The sequence below is a fragment of the Chiloscyllium plagiosum genome, chromosome 21 (genome assembly GCF_004010195.1).
Source record: "Chiloscyllium plagiosum isolate BGI_BamShark_2017 chromosome 21, ASM401019v2, whole genome shotgun sequence".
Taxonomy (NCBI): Eukaryota; Metazoa; Chordata; class Chondrichthyes; order Orectolobiformes; family Hemiscylliidae; genus Chiloscyllium; species Chiloscyllium plagiosum.
The window spans coordinates 16,124,376-16,137,887 of record NC_057730.1 but is presented as its reverse complement, the minus strand read 5'-3'; the positions used below and the strand labels follow the sequence as shown (position 1 = coordinate 16,137,887).

General features: G+C 40.7%; 1 protein-coding gene across 1 annotated transcript in view; it reads right to left on the bottom strand.

Moving 5' to 3' along the window:
- syngr3a (synaptogyrin 3a) overlaps positions 1-13,265 on the bottom strand; it is an 81,970-nt gene extending 68,705 nt beyond the window's left edge. The window contains exon 1 of the mRNA XM_043711328.1: positions 13,070-13,265. Coding sequence (XP_043567263.1) covers positions 13,070-13,168 — 99 coding nt within the window. The 5' untranslated portion in view covers positions 13,169-13,265. The remainder of the gene's footprint in view (positions 1-13,069) is intronic.
- Between the last annotated feature and the right edge of the window lie 247 nt (positions 13,266-13,512).

Genomic DNA, 13,512 nt, shown 5'->3' with positions numbered 1-13,512 from the left:
TTAGCAGACTTTGAAGCAACATTACATCAAACAGTACACTTTTATTTATAAAATTCTAGCTGAAAAACAGTTTTCTTTCTTTACATATGATATTCCCATTTCCTGTGTGCCTCTCACAATAAGGTGCTTAACTATTTGCAGTGACTACCCCTCATTTTGTGTTGCTTACTGACACTAAAATGTTATTAAAGACTGCCTGGACTTTTCTTTATCAATAGCAGCAGACAGTGAACCCTGCAAATGATGTTTAGGTTGCGATGTTTAGGAGGTTGCATCATCAAGTCTGACCCAATTTCTCTGCATACTCATGTAAACTACAATCTGTAGAAGGTCTATATAAATTCAGGGCTTATAGTACATCCACTTTTGTTCGATACAACCATAGGTACGCCCAATTGTAGCTTGTGGTCGTTAACCAACATCACATTTTATTTGCACCCTTATGGAAAAAAGAATTGATTTAATGCTTCCGAAAGACTGTAAAAGTAGATTAAGCCTTGGCCGAGTCATTTTGCTCCATTACAGTGTCCACTAATGGCTACCTGTTCATTCCACGTATGTCCAATTAGTGAATTACAAAAGAATGCAATAGGAAATTGCGATGTTCAAGTGCAATTCTTCTTGTTATTTGAGAACAACAAAATAGAATTTACAAACAGTCCGACAGAAAGCATTGCAAGCATCACATCGGATAGTCATTTCATTCAGGTAGTGGGTAAAGGCAGCAGCAGAGTAAAAGACAATTAAATTTTGGCAGGATAGGCAGAAAATTCACCACAATCATCCATTATGATCCTAAATACCTGTACATTAAATTAAAATGCTATTTGAAGGCTTCATTTCTAATTATTTTAAGGTGTTATCTTTTGAAGGCTTGTGGAAAAGTTAATGAATTTCAAATTCTGGGGAGTTACCTAGATTTTAGTTTAAAAAGAAGAAGGACACATTCAGACATTTTATTTTAAGAAATGATACATCATGACATCAACCGTTTGCTTGCACTTACTTCTTAGAAACCATCTGACTGCATTTTATGGTTAGTTGGTTGGTTTGTATAATGTTCTGCTTAGTTTTCATTCAGAGGAGAAAGAGAAGCTGCTGAGGAAAAGCTACCCCAGGTTTTCTCTCCAGTTTTCTGGAACACCCTCGTTGGGAATCGTTTGTGAAGCCTGACTGTCCTCTTGTAGAGCTGGGGGAAGGTTTCTCGATAATGTGTTTTCTGAACGAGCCGTATTTGCCAAGAGCTCAGAGACAACTGTGTGTGCCTGGTAACCCATCTTTTGTGCGCCAGAAGACCGGACTAATAGCCACCTGAACATTTCAGACTCTATCATGTTCTTTTTCCTCAAGAACTAACACTATTCTTTTTCGTTCCAGCTCAAGTGATCTCTGTAAAGAGAAACCACTTCCTCTATCCTTTTCCTGATGTGTGTACAGGTGTTGGTGTGTTTCGGAGTACTTAGCAGGGCGAACATTTATACTTTCATATTACAAACTGCGAATTTAGATAGTTTGCTGTTCTTGCTGAACACTTTTTTTCTTTTACCAAATCAATAAGTTTGTGTTTATTAAAGAAACCCTGGTTGAGGGATCTTTTTCAATCTCAGTCTAATATAAAGCAAGCATTCAGTTTGCCCATAAAACAAATTGGATTTTCTTTGTGACCTATGGAAGAGTCAACTAGAAGGAGACAATGCATTCTTCCCATTTTGGTTGTAACAATGGGATTGGGCAGATTGTCCAAGGGCTGAATGTATTTACCTCACTCTGATTTTTTCGGCTCTAATCGTGCCAACAATCCTGAGCTCAGGCAACATTCACTACGCTCCTGGGGATTTTGTATTAATTAATCTAATATTGCTACACAGATTATATAGCAACTTAGTACAGAAGGAAATGACTTTCATTCAAATAATAACACCTTTCACAGTCTTAGGACACAGGCTAGCACAGCAGCCACTCTGAACACAGCCAAGTCCTTCAAACAACAATGAGATACCTTGCCATTTCATCTGTGCTTGAAATATTGGCCGAGGGAAACTTCTTTGCTTTTCTTCAAATAACCCGAACCCTCACATGTGCACTGAAATGTCAGAATTGATTGCAGTGGCCCAGTTTCTGTGGCATAGCTTGACATTCCTTCTGACTTTCTGGCTCAGAGGTTATTCCATCATTTGTATAGCAATTTTAGAGTACATTAATGACTGAAAGTTCCAGAACCCTCCGTGACCTATCCAAAATTAATACTTTACTGTATGGCCAGCATTATTTTCACTGCTGTAAATAAAACTAACTGCAGTACCTGGTATTTATACTTGATGAATAGAAAACAGCTTGTCAAAACTAATAATTTTCATGATCTAAAGTAAGTAGCAATATTATCAGAAAGGATAGAGGGGCACTCAAGAATGTGGAAAATAAAAGTCATAAATATGACACCAAAGCTGAGGTTATATAAAGATAGACTTGCTGTAGCTGTTTTACTCAAAAAAGGGAAGATTGAAGGGTGAACTGACAGAGGTCTTAAAGATTAAGAAAATGATTGATACTGTGTGCGAGGTCAAGACTAGGAGTTATTAAGACAAGATAATTATTTATAAATCTAACAGGGAATTTAGAGGATATATCCTTGCACAGAAAATGGCAAGAACATGGGGTGAATATAATAACAGGCATTAGAAAAACAGATTAGGGCAAAGTAATTTGAAGGATATTTATGGGTAGTTGAGATAGAGTGGGAGAATTCACGTGATGCATAAACACCAGTTTGGCTCCATTAGGGCAAGTAATTTGTGTTGTATGGTCTACACAATTCTATCCAACACTCAACAATCTTGTGATACAGTAGGTAGTGTTCTTGACTCTGAGCTAGAAGCTCTGGCTTTGAATCCCCCTCCAGGGCCCGATGGCCAATAATGTTACTTTCACAATGCACCCAAACAGCTTCAGTAGCAACTTGTAAATCCTTCCATTATTGACCAACAGCAGACTGACAAGAGTGAAAGAGATTCCTGGTCCGCCCTGTGACAGTAATTAATTGGACCCTCTATCATCATTATCCATAGTTCCAAAGGACAACCTTCTTTGTACAAATACATTGCTACAGCAACTTGGATTCCTTGGAAGGCTGGAGTGTAGCTAAAAGCTTGGGGTTTGATTCCTGTTCTGGCTGGGGTGGACATATGACCTGCTTCCTTGCCCTACCTATGATTCAGGTCATGGCACAGTGGGTCTGATCAGTCTGAATTTACTGAACTGAACAAGAAGAATCCTTTCAGAGCCTATTTACTAATGCAACTAGCATTTTAAAACTTAATTTTACTTGGTTTTTAATGAGGTTACCAGAGAAACAATATTCTTCATCACTGCATTTGTGTGTGAATATCAGATGGACTAAATATTGTTAACTGGTAGATTAGCACAATAAAACAGAATTCAAATTTCAAAGAGCTCTAATCAGAAATTTGAATTCAATTTTTTTTTTAAACAAAGTTCACAAATGTAATTTCTAGCAGTAGGTTATTAATTCCCAAAAAATACCATATGGGAAGAGGAACCAAGAAGAATACAAGGGCTTGATATACTGATGAATTTGAGTGTCCCATCAAAAGATCCAAAATGAAGATAATAAAATATTTTTCCAGTATCTACAATCTATGCCCCATAGAAAGCATTCTATCTGGATGCATGGTGGCTTAGTACGGCAACTGCTCTGCCCAGGACTGTAAGAAACTACAGAGAGTTGTGAACATCACCCAGTCCATCCCGCAGGCCAACCTCCCATCCATTAACTCCATCTACACTTCTCACTGCCTCATAAAGGCAGCCAACATCAAAGACCCCTCCCATCCCAATTATAATCTCTTCCAATCTCTTCTGTTGAGCAGAAGAAACAAAAGTTTAAACACACTCACCAACAAATTCAAAAACAGCTTCTTCCCCAGTGTTATTGGACTTCTGAAGGGATCACTCAAACTTTAAATTTAATGCTGATCTCGCTCTCTGCAGCTGTAACATTGTATTTTTCACTCTGTTCTGTTACCCTACTGCACTTTGTATGGTATGATCTGCCTGTACTGCACACAAAACAAAACTTTTCACTGCACCTAGGTACATGTGACAATAATAAATAAAATAAAATCTTCGCCTTATTTACTGTTTTCCACAACAGACTCTTCTGAAAGCTCATCTGAGTGAAGTGAGAAGAAGTTGGGATTTGTTTTATTCCTTCTTTCCACTAGATTGCAAGCTGGTTCACCGAAAGTGCACTCAATACAAAATGATCCAAACTCACCCATGCTCTGGGGTCAGTTCATTACAATGGCACTGACATCCCACAGCTCAGGAAGAAGCTAGCACCCAAGTAGAAGGAACTTGTAGGAAACCTGGTAAATGCAAAGGCTGACTCTTACCTGTGGCACTGGACTGAGCTGCCAGTAAGCCAAAAGTCTGAATCACGAGGGCGTCATTACCACAGTTCTCCCTGTCCCACAGCAAAGCTCTCTCTCTCTCTCTGTCTCTCTCTCTCGTGTGCTGCTTTATAGCAAAATTCTCAGAAATAGATGGTTAGCACAAAGGTGGCAAAATTCCAGCTAATGACAATTTTCCTTCTGTTTTGTAATCAGGAATAAAGCATGTCTACACACAAAATAAGCAACAAGAGTAGGCTGCTTGGCATTTTGAGCCTGCTCCACTGTCCAATAAGGTCATGGCTGATCTGATTTTAACCTCAGTTCTACTTCCTGCTTATCCCTGATAAACCTTCGCCTTTTGGCCATCAAGAATCGGTTTACCTCTGCCTTAAAAATATTTAAAGATTCTGCATCCGCTGCCTTTTGTGGAAGGGAATTCCAAAGACTCTCAACCGTCAGAGAAAAAAAATGTTTTCCCATCACTGTTTTAGATAGGTCCCTCCTTACGTTTAATCTACGATCCTTAGTCCTAGATTCTCCCAGAAAAGGAAACATCCTTCCAACATCCACCAGGTCAAGTGCCATCATGGTCTTATTTGTTTCAATTCAATCACCTCTATACTTCGGAGAATGCAGGCCTATCTTGTTAGCTAGGTAACCTGCTTGTTGCAGACTGGTAACCCTTCTCTCAACTCCTTTTAACATCCTTCCATGAGTATGGTAACCAGTCCTGAACTCAAGACACAAAACAAAGAAACTAAATCTTCCGCTAATTTCCTCAAGTTCCAATCTGTTGTGATATCCTTAACTAATTGTAACTTCAGGTTCCCCTAACAAAAACAGAAGTGGCTCAGCAAGTCTGGCAGTATCGGTGGAGGGAGAAAGCTGAGTTATTGTTTCAAGCATTCTGCGTTCTCAGTGGATTCAAAACATTCCTGCTGAACTTCTCAGACAATTCCTATTTTTGTTTCAGACTTACAATGTCTGCAGTTCTTTGTTTTATTCTAGGTTCATCTATTATGTAAGCGATCTCTTAACATCCAGTTTTAAATCCTCTTTCATCATACATTAAAAACATCTTTCCAACTAATGAGAATGGTCTGCGCTGATAGTTCCTTATAGAGAACTGAGACAGATAGCTCAACTAGATATTGTTTGTTCCACTATTTAGAGGCATAAGAGTGAGGCTTCTGGCAAATTTAACAACAGATAATTCACCCTTGAGGTTACTGGAAGTGGGTGTGCAGACTTTAATTAATTCAATGGGGAAGGGAGCAATTTGCTTCTGCCTAATGTATGCACAGAATCTGTGATTCTCCATTCCACTTTCCCTATAATAATGTAAAGATAGTAATTAAAGTGATTATTTAATTCATTGAACTAATGAACAACACTAGTCACAGGGCATCTTACACAAGGGCTCGAGGTGAAAGAACGTTTTCTCTCTGGTGCGTCGGTCTGGAAGTAGAGGGACACTGTTTTAAAATGAGTACACATGCTTTTAGGACAGAGATGAAGATTGCTGATGTCAGAAGGTCACACAGCTTTGGGACTCTTCCTCAGAAGGTGGTCATGACAAGTTTGAATATGAATAGCCATTCATATTTTTAAAACTTTCTACGCACCAAAGCTTCTCTAACATTATTGACTAGTGCGTGCTAAACATGTAAACTGCATAGAGCTAGTTGCATAAAGAAGATTTGATCATGTAGTGGTTTGTGCTTTGCATCATCTAAGGAGGTAAATGAATTAGATTAGATTACAGTGTGGAAACAGGCCCTTCGGCCCAACAAGTCCACACCGACCCGCCAAAGCGTAACCCACCCATACCCTTACATGTACCCCTTACCTAACACTTCGGGCAATTTAGCATGGCCAATTCACCCAACCTGCACATCTTTGGACTGTGGGAGGAAACCGGAGCACCCGGAGGAAACCCACGCAGACACGGGGAGAACGTGCAAACTCCACACAGTCAGTCGCCTGAGGCGGGAATTGAACCCGGGTCTACTGGCGCTGTGAGGCAGCAGTGCTAACCACTGTGGGGTAGGGTCCGTACCTCTGAGGTAGAAGCTCCAGGTTCAAGTCCTTTTGTTTACAACCTAGGTAAAATGGTCGAGTCTAAACTGGTAAATCCTTTTAGCATTAGCCAGTGGAGGCAGTCACAGCAAAAGAGGTTCCTGACAGGCTATGAGACAGAAGGGAAGTTGGGGATTCTACCATCACTGTTTACAGACTACAATATGTACATTGCCACAACAATTCAGGCTGCCTTTAGTGAAGTCTAACATGCCATGGCTAGCAGGGACCAATGAGATTCCTAAACCAGGACAGGAAATCAGACATGTTCCTACCCAGAGAGTCAGCTAAAAACTGTCATCTAATAGTAGGTCCAAGCTGGGAGGGAACCTCAAGTGAGAACAGGAAAGCAGTTTTTCATGTGAAACTACACAAGTGCTCCCATCCTTTCCTGAATATTCAGGCCCCTATTTTAGTACTTTCCACCTCACTTCAATTGCTTATTATTCCTGCAATGGCCCACGACCATGCAATTTGTCATATTTCTCAAGATTTCTCTCTACCACAATACTTATTTCCTCCTTGGGGTCTCAACCTTCAGATCTTCCAAATGCCATTTCACTCCAAATACAGGGTACCACTTCCTGATGCTACCTGTCTCTGGTATCACTCCCTGATACTCCATGGTATCAGGCCTTTATGGTTTCATGTCCTGATCCCCAGCTTCACTTTGCACAGATCAGAATCATTGAGACCTGGAATTGACCATCTGATTGATTGCAAAGTGTCATAATTTACCTCAGGTCCACGGATCCAGGGGATATTTAACTAGCTATGACAGGGATAGCTACTACAGAACAATCGTGGATTTAGAACTATTTAAAGTTGTGGGTCAATTGAGAACCAATACATGTATTCTACAACTGTTTGGCAAGTAAGTTTTCAAGATAGTTCTGAAATTTTACACTCATTACCACAGGAAATGGCACAGAAATATTTAATAAAGAAATAAACTGCATTTTCATTGGGCCTTTCACAAACTCAAGACATGCCAAAGCACATGACAGCCAATGATGTACTATCAATCTGTTGCTAAAGGTGGCTGTTAATTTTAACACTTCAAACTGACTTCAGAAAAATAATCAATTTTAGATGATGCTGGTAGAGGGTCACAATCCTGGAACTCCCTCCCTAACAGCATTGTGGGTCTACCTACAGGACATAGACTGCGGCAGTTCAAGGCGGCAGCTCACCACCGCTTTTGCATGGGCAACTAGAGATGGATAATAAATGCTGGTCCAGCCAGCGATGCCCATGTCCCATGAGTGAATGAAAAGAAAAGGAATAAGTATTAGCCATGATGCTGGAAGAACTTCACTGCCCTCCTCTTAATCCTGCCACTGGATCCACTACTTGAGACATTAAGAGATCTCATCAGTATGTCCAACAGTGCAGTACTCCTTAGTGTTGATTGATTGATTGATTGATCATTGTCACATGTACTGAGATACAGTGAAAAGTGTTGTTTTGCATGCTCTGCAGGCAGATCATGTCATACAAAGTGCATCAGGGTAGGAGAACAGAGTGCAGAACACAGTGGTAACAGATACAGAAAAGGTGCAGAGCGGGCAAAACAGCATTAACATTTAAAAGTCTGATAATAGCGGGGAAGAACCTGTTCTTGAATCTGTTCAGATGCGTACTCAAACTTTAAGATCTTCTTCCCGCAGAAGAGGATGGGAGAGAGTATAACAGGGGTGGGAGTGGTCTTTGATTATGTTGGTTGCTTTCCCAAAGCAATGGGAAGTAGTATTGGAGTCAATGATTGGGGGCCGGTTTGCATGATGTGCTGGGTGATATGTGTGATAACTTGTCAGCGTAAGTTGTATTCACTAGTTCTGGAGTATGGCTTGAATCTACAGCCATTTCAAAAGCAAGGATGACATAATATCTCGTATTGAGTCAATCACTACCTCGTTACAAATATGATAAGGGTGCCAGAGAAATATAGTTGAGTGTCCCAGAATAGTGGGACATGAGGCAATGGGCTAGCCTCATTTCAAAGCTCATACCCAACCTCAATAAGAGTTGTTCTTTGCAAAGGGGAAATACATAGCACACATTATCCTGTGACTTTCTAGTTCCGCTTATTATAATATGTTGCGCTTTGTGTGACTTCAGAGCAGGAGAATGCTGTCTGGCTCAGGGTCACATAACAAGAGAGCAGGATTAAAACAAGATTAAACAAAACAGGAACTAAGGCATAAATTGTTCATCTTTGTTCACTTGGAGTATAAACAAAACTAAATTAAGCATTCAAATAAAGTTTAAACAATTACAGGAATCAGAATTACATGAAATTAAACTAACAACATATGATAACATGTTCAAAAAAATTTGGCAATGAAAAACTAAATAACCGAAAAACAAATTGAAAAAGAGATGGTAGGGAAGGATGGAATGGAAAAAGAAGTGAGAGATGTCAAGCACAAAATATGGGACTGACAGTGATGCTCTATTGGGAGTCTTTCACATCATGTTTTCAAACTATAAATAACTCGCCAGGTGAATATTCCCAACATTAGTACCAATGAATTTTAAGCAAAATAAAAAGGTCTGCTTATCAAACATTTTCCCGTCGTTTCATGCATAACACGAGTCAGCAATTTGTATTTTGGTTCACATTTGTTTGGATTCTACACCACCAGCACATGACTACCTCTCCACACACACACCCCACACCCCCACCCCACTTACAATCTGCAACATTGCTCTTATTTATACTAATTCTAGTTCAATTCACTGAACAATGTAATGGTAAAAGGTGAATATTTTCAATGTAAAATGCTTAACCTCTTGCATCTCCGACAGATTTCTGTACCTGAGTGGTTACCGTTACAGTGTAAGGCTGCCATAGAAGATCTGAATTTGCAATGACACTTAGTTGCCATCATCCTGTCAATCCTGGCAACACAACATGTACTCGCACAGCAGAATAGTGAGTGATAAACTGTCTGTTCCTGGATGCTGTTCAAAAGCAGAAATCATTATTCAGGTGGCACTATTAAGAAAGATGAGCCCAAAATGTAATCCCAGACTGAGAATACATTGATCTCTATGGTCCCTCCAAAACAAAAACAACCCTTTCCAACAATGCTGGCTAAACCCATCAATTGTTACAAATTGTTTAGTGGAGGTAATGGCTAAGTGGTATTATCACTAAACTATTAATCCAGAAACCCAGATAATGTCCTGGGAACCTAGCTTTGAATCCTACCACAGCAGATGGTGGAATTTAAATTCAGTATGAAAAGTCTAATGATGACCACAAATCTATTGTTGATTGTCAGGAAAACTGTACATCTGGTTCACTAATGCCCTTTAGGGAAGGAAACTGCTATCCTTGCCTGGTTAGAGACAAAAAAAAACTGCAGATGCTAGAATCCAAAGCAGATAAGCAGGAGGCTGGAAGAACATAGCAAACCAGGCAGCATCAGGTGCAGAAGTCAACATTGAATTTTCCTCCTCTGATACTGCCCAGCATGCTTACCTGATCTGGCCTACATATGACTCCAGACTCTCAGAAATGTGGTTGACTCTCAACTGCCCTCTGGGCAATAAATGCTGGCCTTGCCGGTGTCATCCTCATCCCATGAATTAATAACGAAAAACTCTCCAAAAGCTGTGAATTTACATTTCATGACAAAACTAGCACTCACTTGTAGAAGCTAAAGCATGTACAGAAGCAGTGGGTAATAAACAGAAATTGAGTAATTCACATTATATTTTGGCTTTGCCTCATGCTGCAGATATGGTGTGAGATACTGTGCTAGGTATTCACCACGAAATAGGAAGGATTCATAACTGATAGCAACAGGCACAAGTGGCAGTGACAGCAACAAACCCCAATCTACAATGTTTTGTTGGCTTTTTTGGTTATAATTAGTCAAATGCAAGCACAGAACCTGAAACAGTACAGTCAATGGAATCTATTTCCTATTCCATTACTTGTTCAACCCACACTTCACCCATTCCTCCTACGCTCTGCTTATCAGAAACCAGTTGCTTTCTGGTTCAGTTAAGTAAAATTTCCTGCATAGCTTTAAAATATGAATGAAAGCCTGGATTTACGTTCAGATGTTGATCAGAATGAATTGATTTCAGAGAAGTGTGTGAATGGTTGCACATTTCTATGATGACTGCAGCTTAGATATTGTGGGAGTGGGTACAGGACATGGGTGTATCCATTTCTGACAGTACAACCAATTCTGTTCAGGATACAACGCTCACTCTAACCTGGCCCCACTGACATTAGTTCATAATTAACAGCCACAAATTATAACTTTGTATCAACCGATAAGGACACAATGGGGAAACGATGCACAGAATCTTGTTCAGGAATGTACTGGGCACAACACTCCCACTCATGAAAAACTGAAACAATAAATTAGTAACACATGGAGTTTCAGTAGTATCTCATAGGCTATCTCTTTCTTGAAACACTTCCCACTTACATGAATAAACAAAATAATTGGGCTTCTGGAAAAAACAGAAGTGTGGATATGATTAAAACTTATAATGTCTAGCACAAAATGGAGAATGAATCAATGAGCACCATTAAAAATGAGATTTTATTTTAAAATCAACCTGTCCTGACAGGTTAATACACACCTCTGGGGCAGGTAGGACTTGAACACAGACCTTCCAGGCCAGACTACCGCTGCGCCACAATGCCCTCAAATTATTTTTAATCAACCCAAGTGGGTATTCTGTGACCCAGCTATGGCACAAGTGAGAGTTGAACCTGGTCCAGACAGGGGGCAGCACTTAGAATCCTTAAAGTGTGGAAACAGGCCATTTCCCCCACAAATCCACACTGACCCTCCAAATAGTATCCCAACCAGACCCATTCCCCTACCCAATTACTTGGACACATTAAGAGCCAGATTCAAATCCCTGCTGCCTGAACTGCTGTGCTCTTCCAGCACCACTAATCCAGATTCAAATCCCACCTGCCCCAAAGTACTAATGTCTTCGAACAGGTTGACTAGAAAATATGTAAAAGCTCCTATGATTAAGAAGCACCCAAAGAGAGTTGCTGTGAAACAAAGTTCAGACATGGACATGGCTGTGAAGATGCTGACCAGTTATGTTCACTGTTTATGACATGGGTGGCATGGTGGCTTAATGGTTAGCACTGCTGCGTCATAGCACCAGGGACCTGGATTCGATTCCACCCCTGGGTGACTGCCTGTGTGGAGTTTGCACATCCTCCCTATGACTGCATGGGGTTTCCACTGGGTGCTCTGGTTTCCTCCCACAGTCCAAAGGGGAAGGATTTAAAGGGTTAGCGAGTTTTGAAAAGATTTGTAGCTCAGGCTGAGGTTCTGGATATAGGTTTGCTCACTGAGCTGGAAGGTTCATTTTCAGAAAGCAAACCTTCCAACTCAGTGAGCAAACCTACATCCAGGGTTTAGAGAGATATGCTGGCAAATGGGACTAGATTAATTTAGGATATTGTCATGGACAATATGGTGCACTTCAGTGCTGTGTGACTCTGTGCAGTTTAGGGTGGATTGGCCATGCTAAATTGTCCATAATATCCAGGGATATAAGGGCTAGTTGGGTTAGCCATGGGAAATGCAGGGCTACAAGGATGGAGGGGAATGCCCTTTGGAGGGTCAGTGTGGGCTGAATGGCCTGCTTCCACACTGTAGCGATTCCAGGATACGGTCTGAACCATAAGATAGCAATCTCACAGCATGCTGACTGGAAGCTGCCAATCTGTTTTAAATTGAGGGGTTGGCGACTTTCTGTACTGACTTATAAATAAGGACTTGCTGGTTATTGCAGAGGTATCAGTAATGTGCTTTGGTCTGGGGGAATACCAAAGGAGAAAGGGGAATTCACACATGCACAAAGAGGACTATGAAATGCCAACGTACCCAACAACAATGAGTACAAGCGGCTGGCAGAAATTGTTTCCCCTTTTACTTTATAGAGAAAAAAAAATTAACTAACTCTGGTAAACCCAAAACTCCCCCGAGACCCTGACCAAGAGATATCGGGAAGTGAAATTGGATTTTTCCCAGCTCTGTGGAATTAAGAATAAACATCAGTACAAACGTTGCATTTTGTTTTAATTACAGCATAATATAGAATAAACAACTAGCCAACACGTTATAATTTACAGACTTAAGACTGACAAATTTCCAGCAAGAAACTGTAAATGCCAATAAACTGTGGGATTAATCCCGGAGACAAATGGAAACTGCAAGAATTTTTTTTAAAAATCTAGCACTGTGTACATTTGAACAATGCATGAACGGTACAGCAATATGTTTCTAGCTGAGCGGATGTACGTTTTCAATAACAATTGTCTCGATATCTCGCATCTTTTTGCTGTTACCTGAACGACAGACGAGGAGGTTAAATTGTATCTTGAAGGCTGGTGTTTTTTTTGAGTGGATCTAATCACAGTACCTGGCTTCTCATCCACACCAGACAGACAGGTGATGCCTGCAATTCTCATGCTCTACATATTGCACTGACATTTATTTCAAATAAAAGCAATACATATTTGTTTTAAATAAAAAAACAGCAACAGGATTTGCATTTCTTAAAGCGCCCTGCCTTACCCAGCTGAGGATGCGGATGATGGTTTGGGGTTGCTTGAGGAACGAGATGGGATCCAGAGCAGAGCCAGCCTTGCCAGCTCCATACGCGCCTCCTTCCATCTTGAGCTCTTCTCTCTGTCTGTGTTAGTCTGTTCTCTCGGGACCGCGCGGCAGCAGCGCGTCCTCGACCGCACTCCCAACGCGCGTGCACGGCCGCCGAGCGCGTCACCGCGGCAAGCAGCTGAGGGAGACTCGAGCACCGACACTCTTCCCCCCGGTGGGAGATGGTTGAAGGGGTTTGACTTGTGTTTTATCAACAGCAAAGAGTGAAATAGTATGTTTTCTCTTTTTAAAAATATTTCTTTGAAACACACTCTTGAGTGCCAAGATGAGTGAGATTTCTTTTCTTGGCTGCTGCTGGCGGTGAAATGTATGTGTGTCAAACCTTCCAGACCTGCCAAATT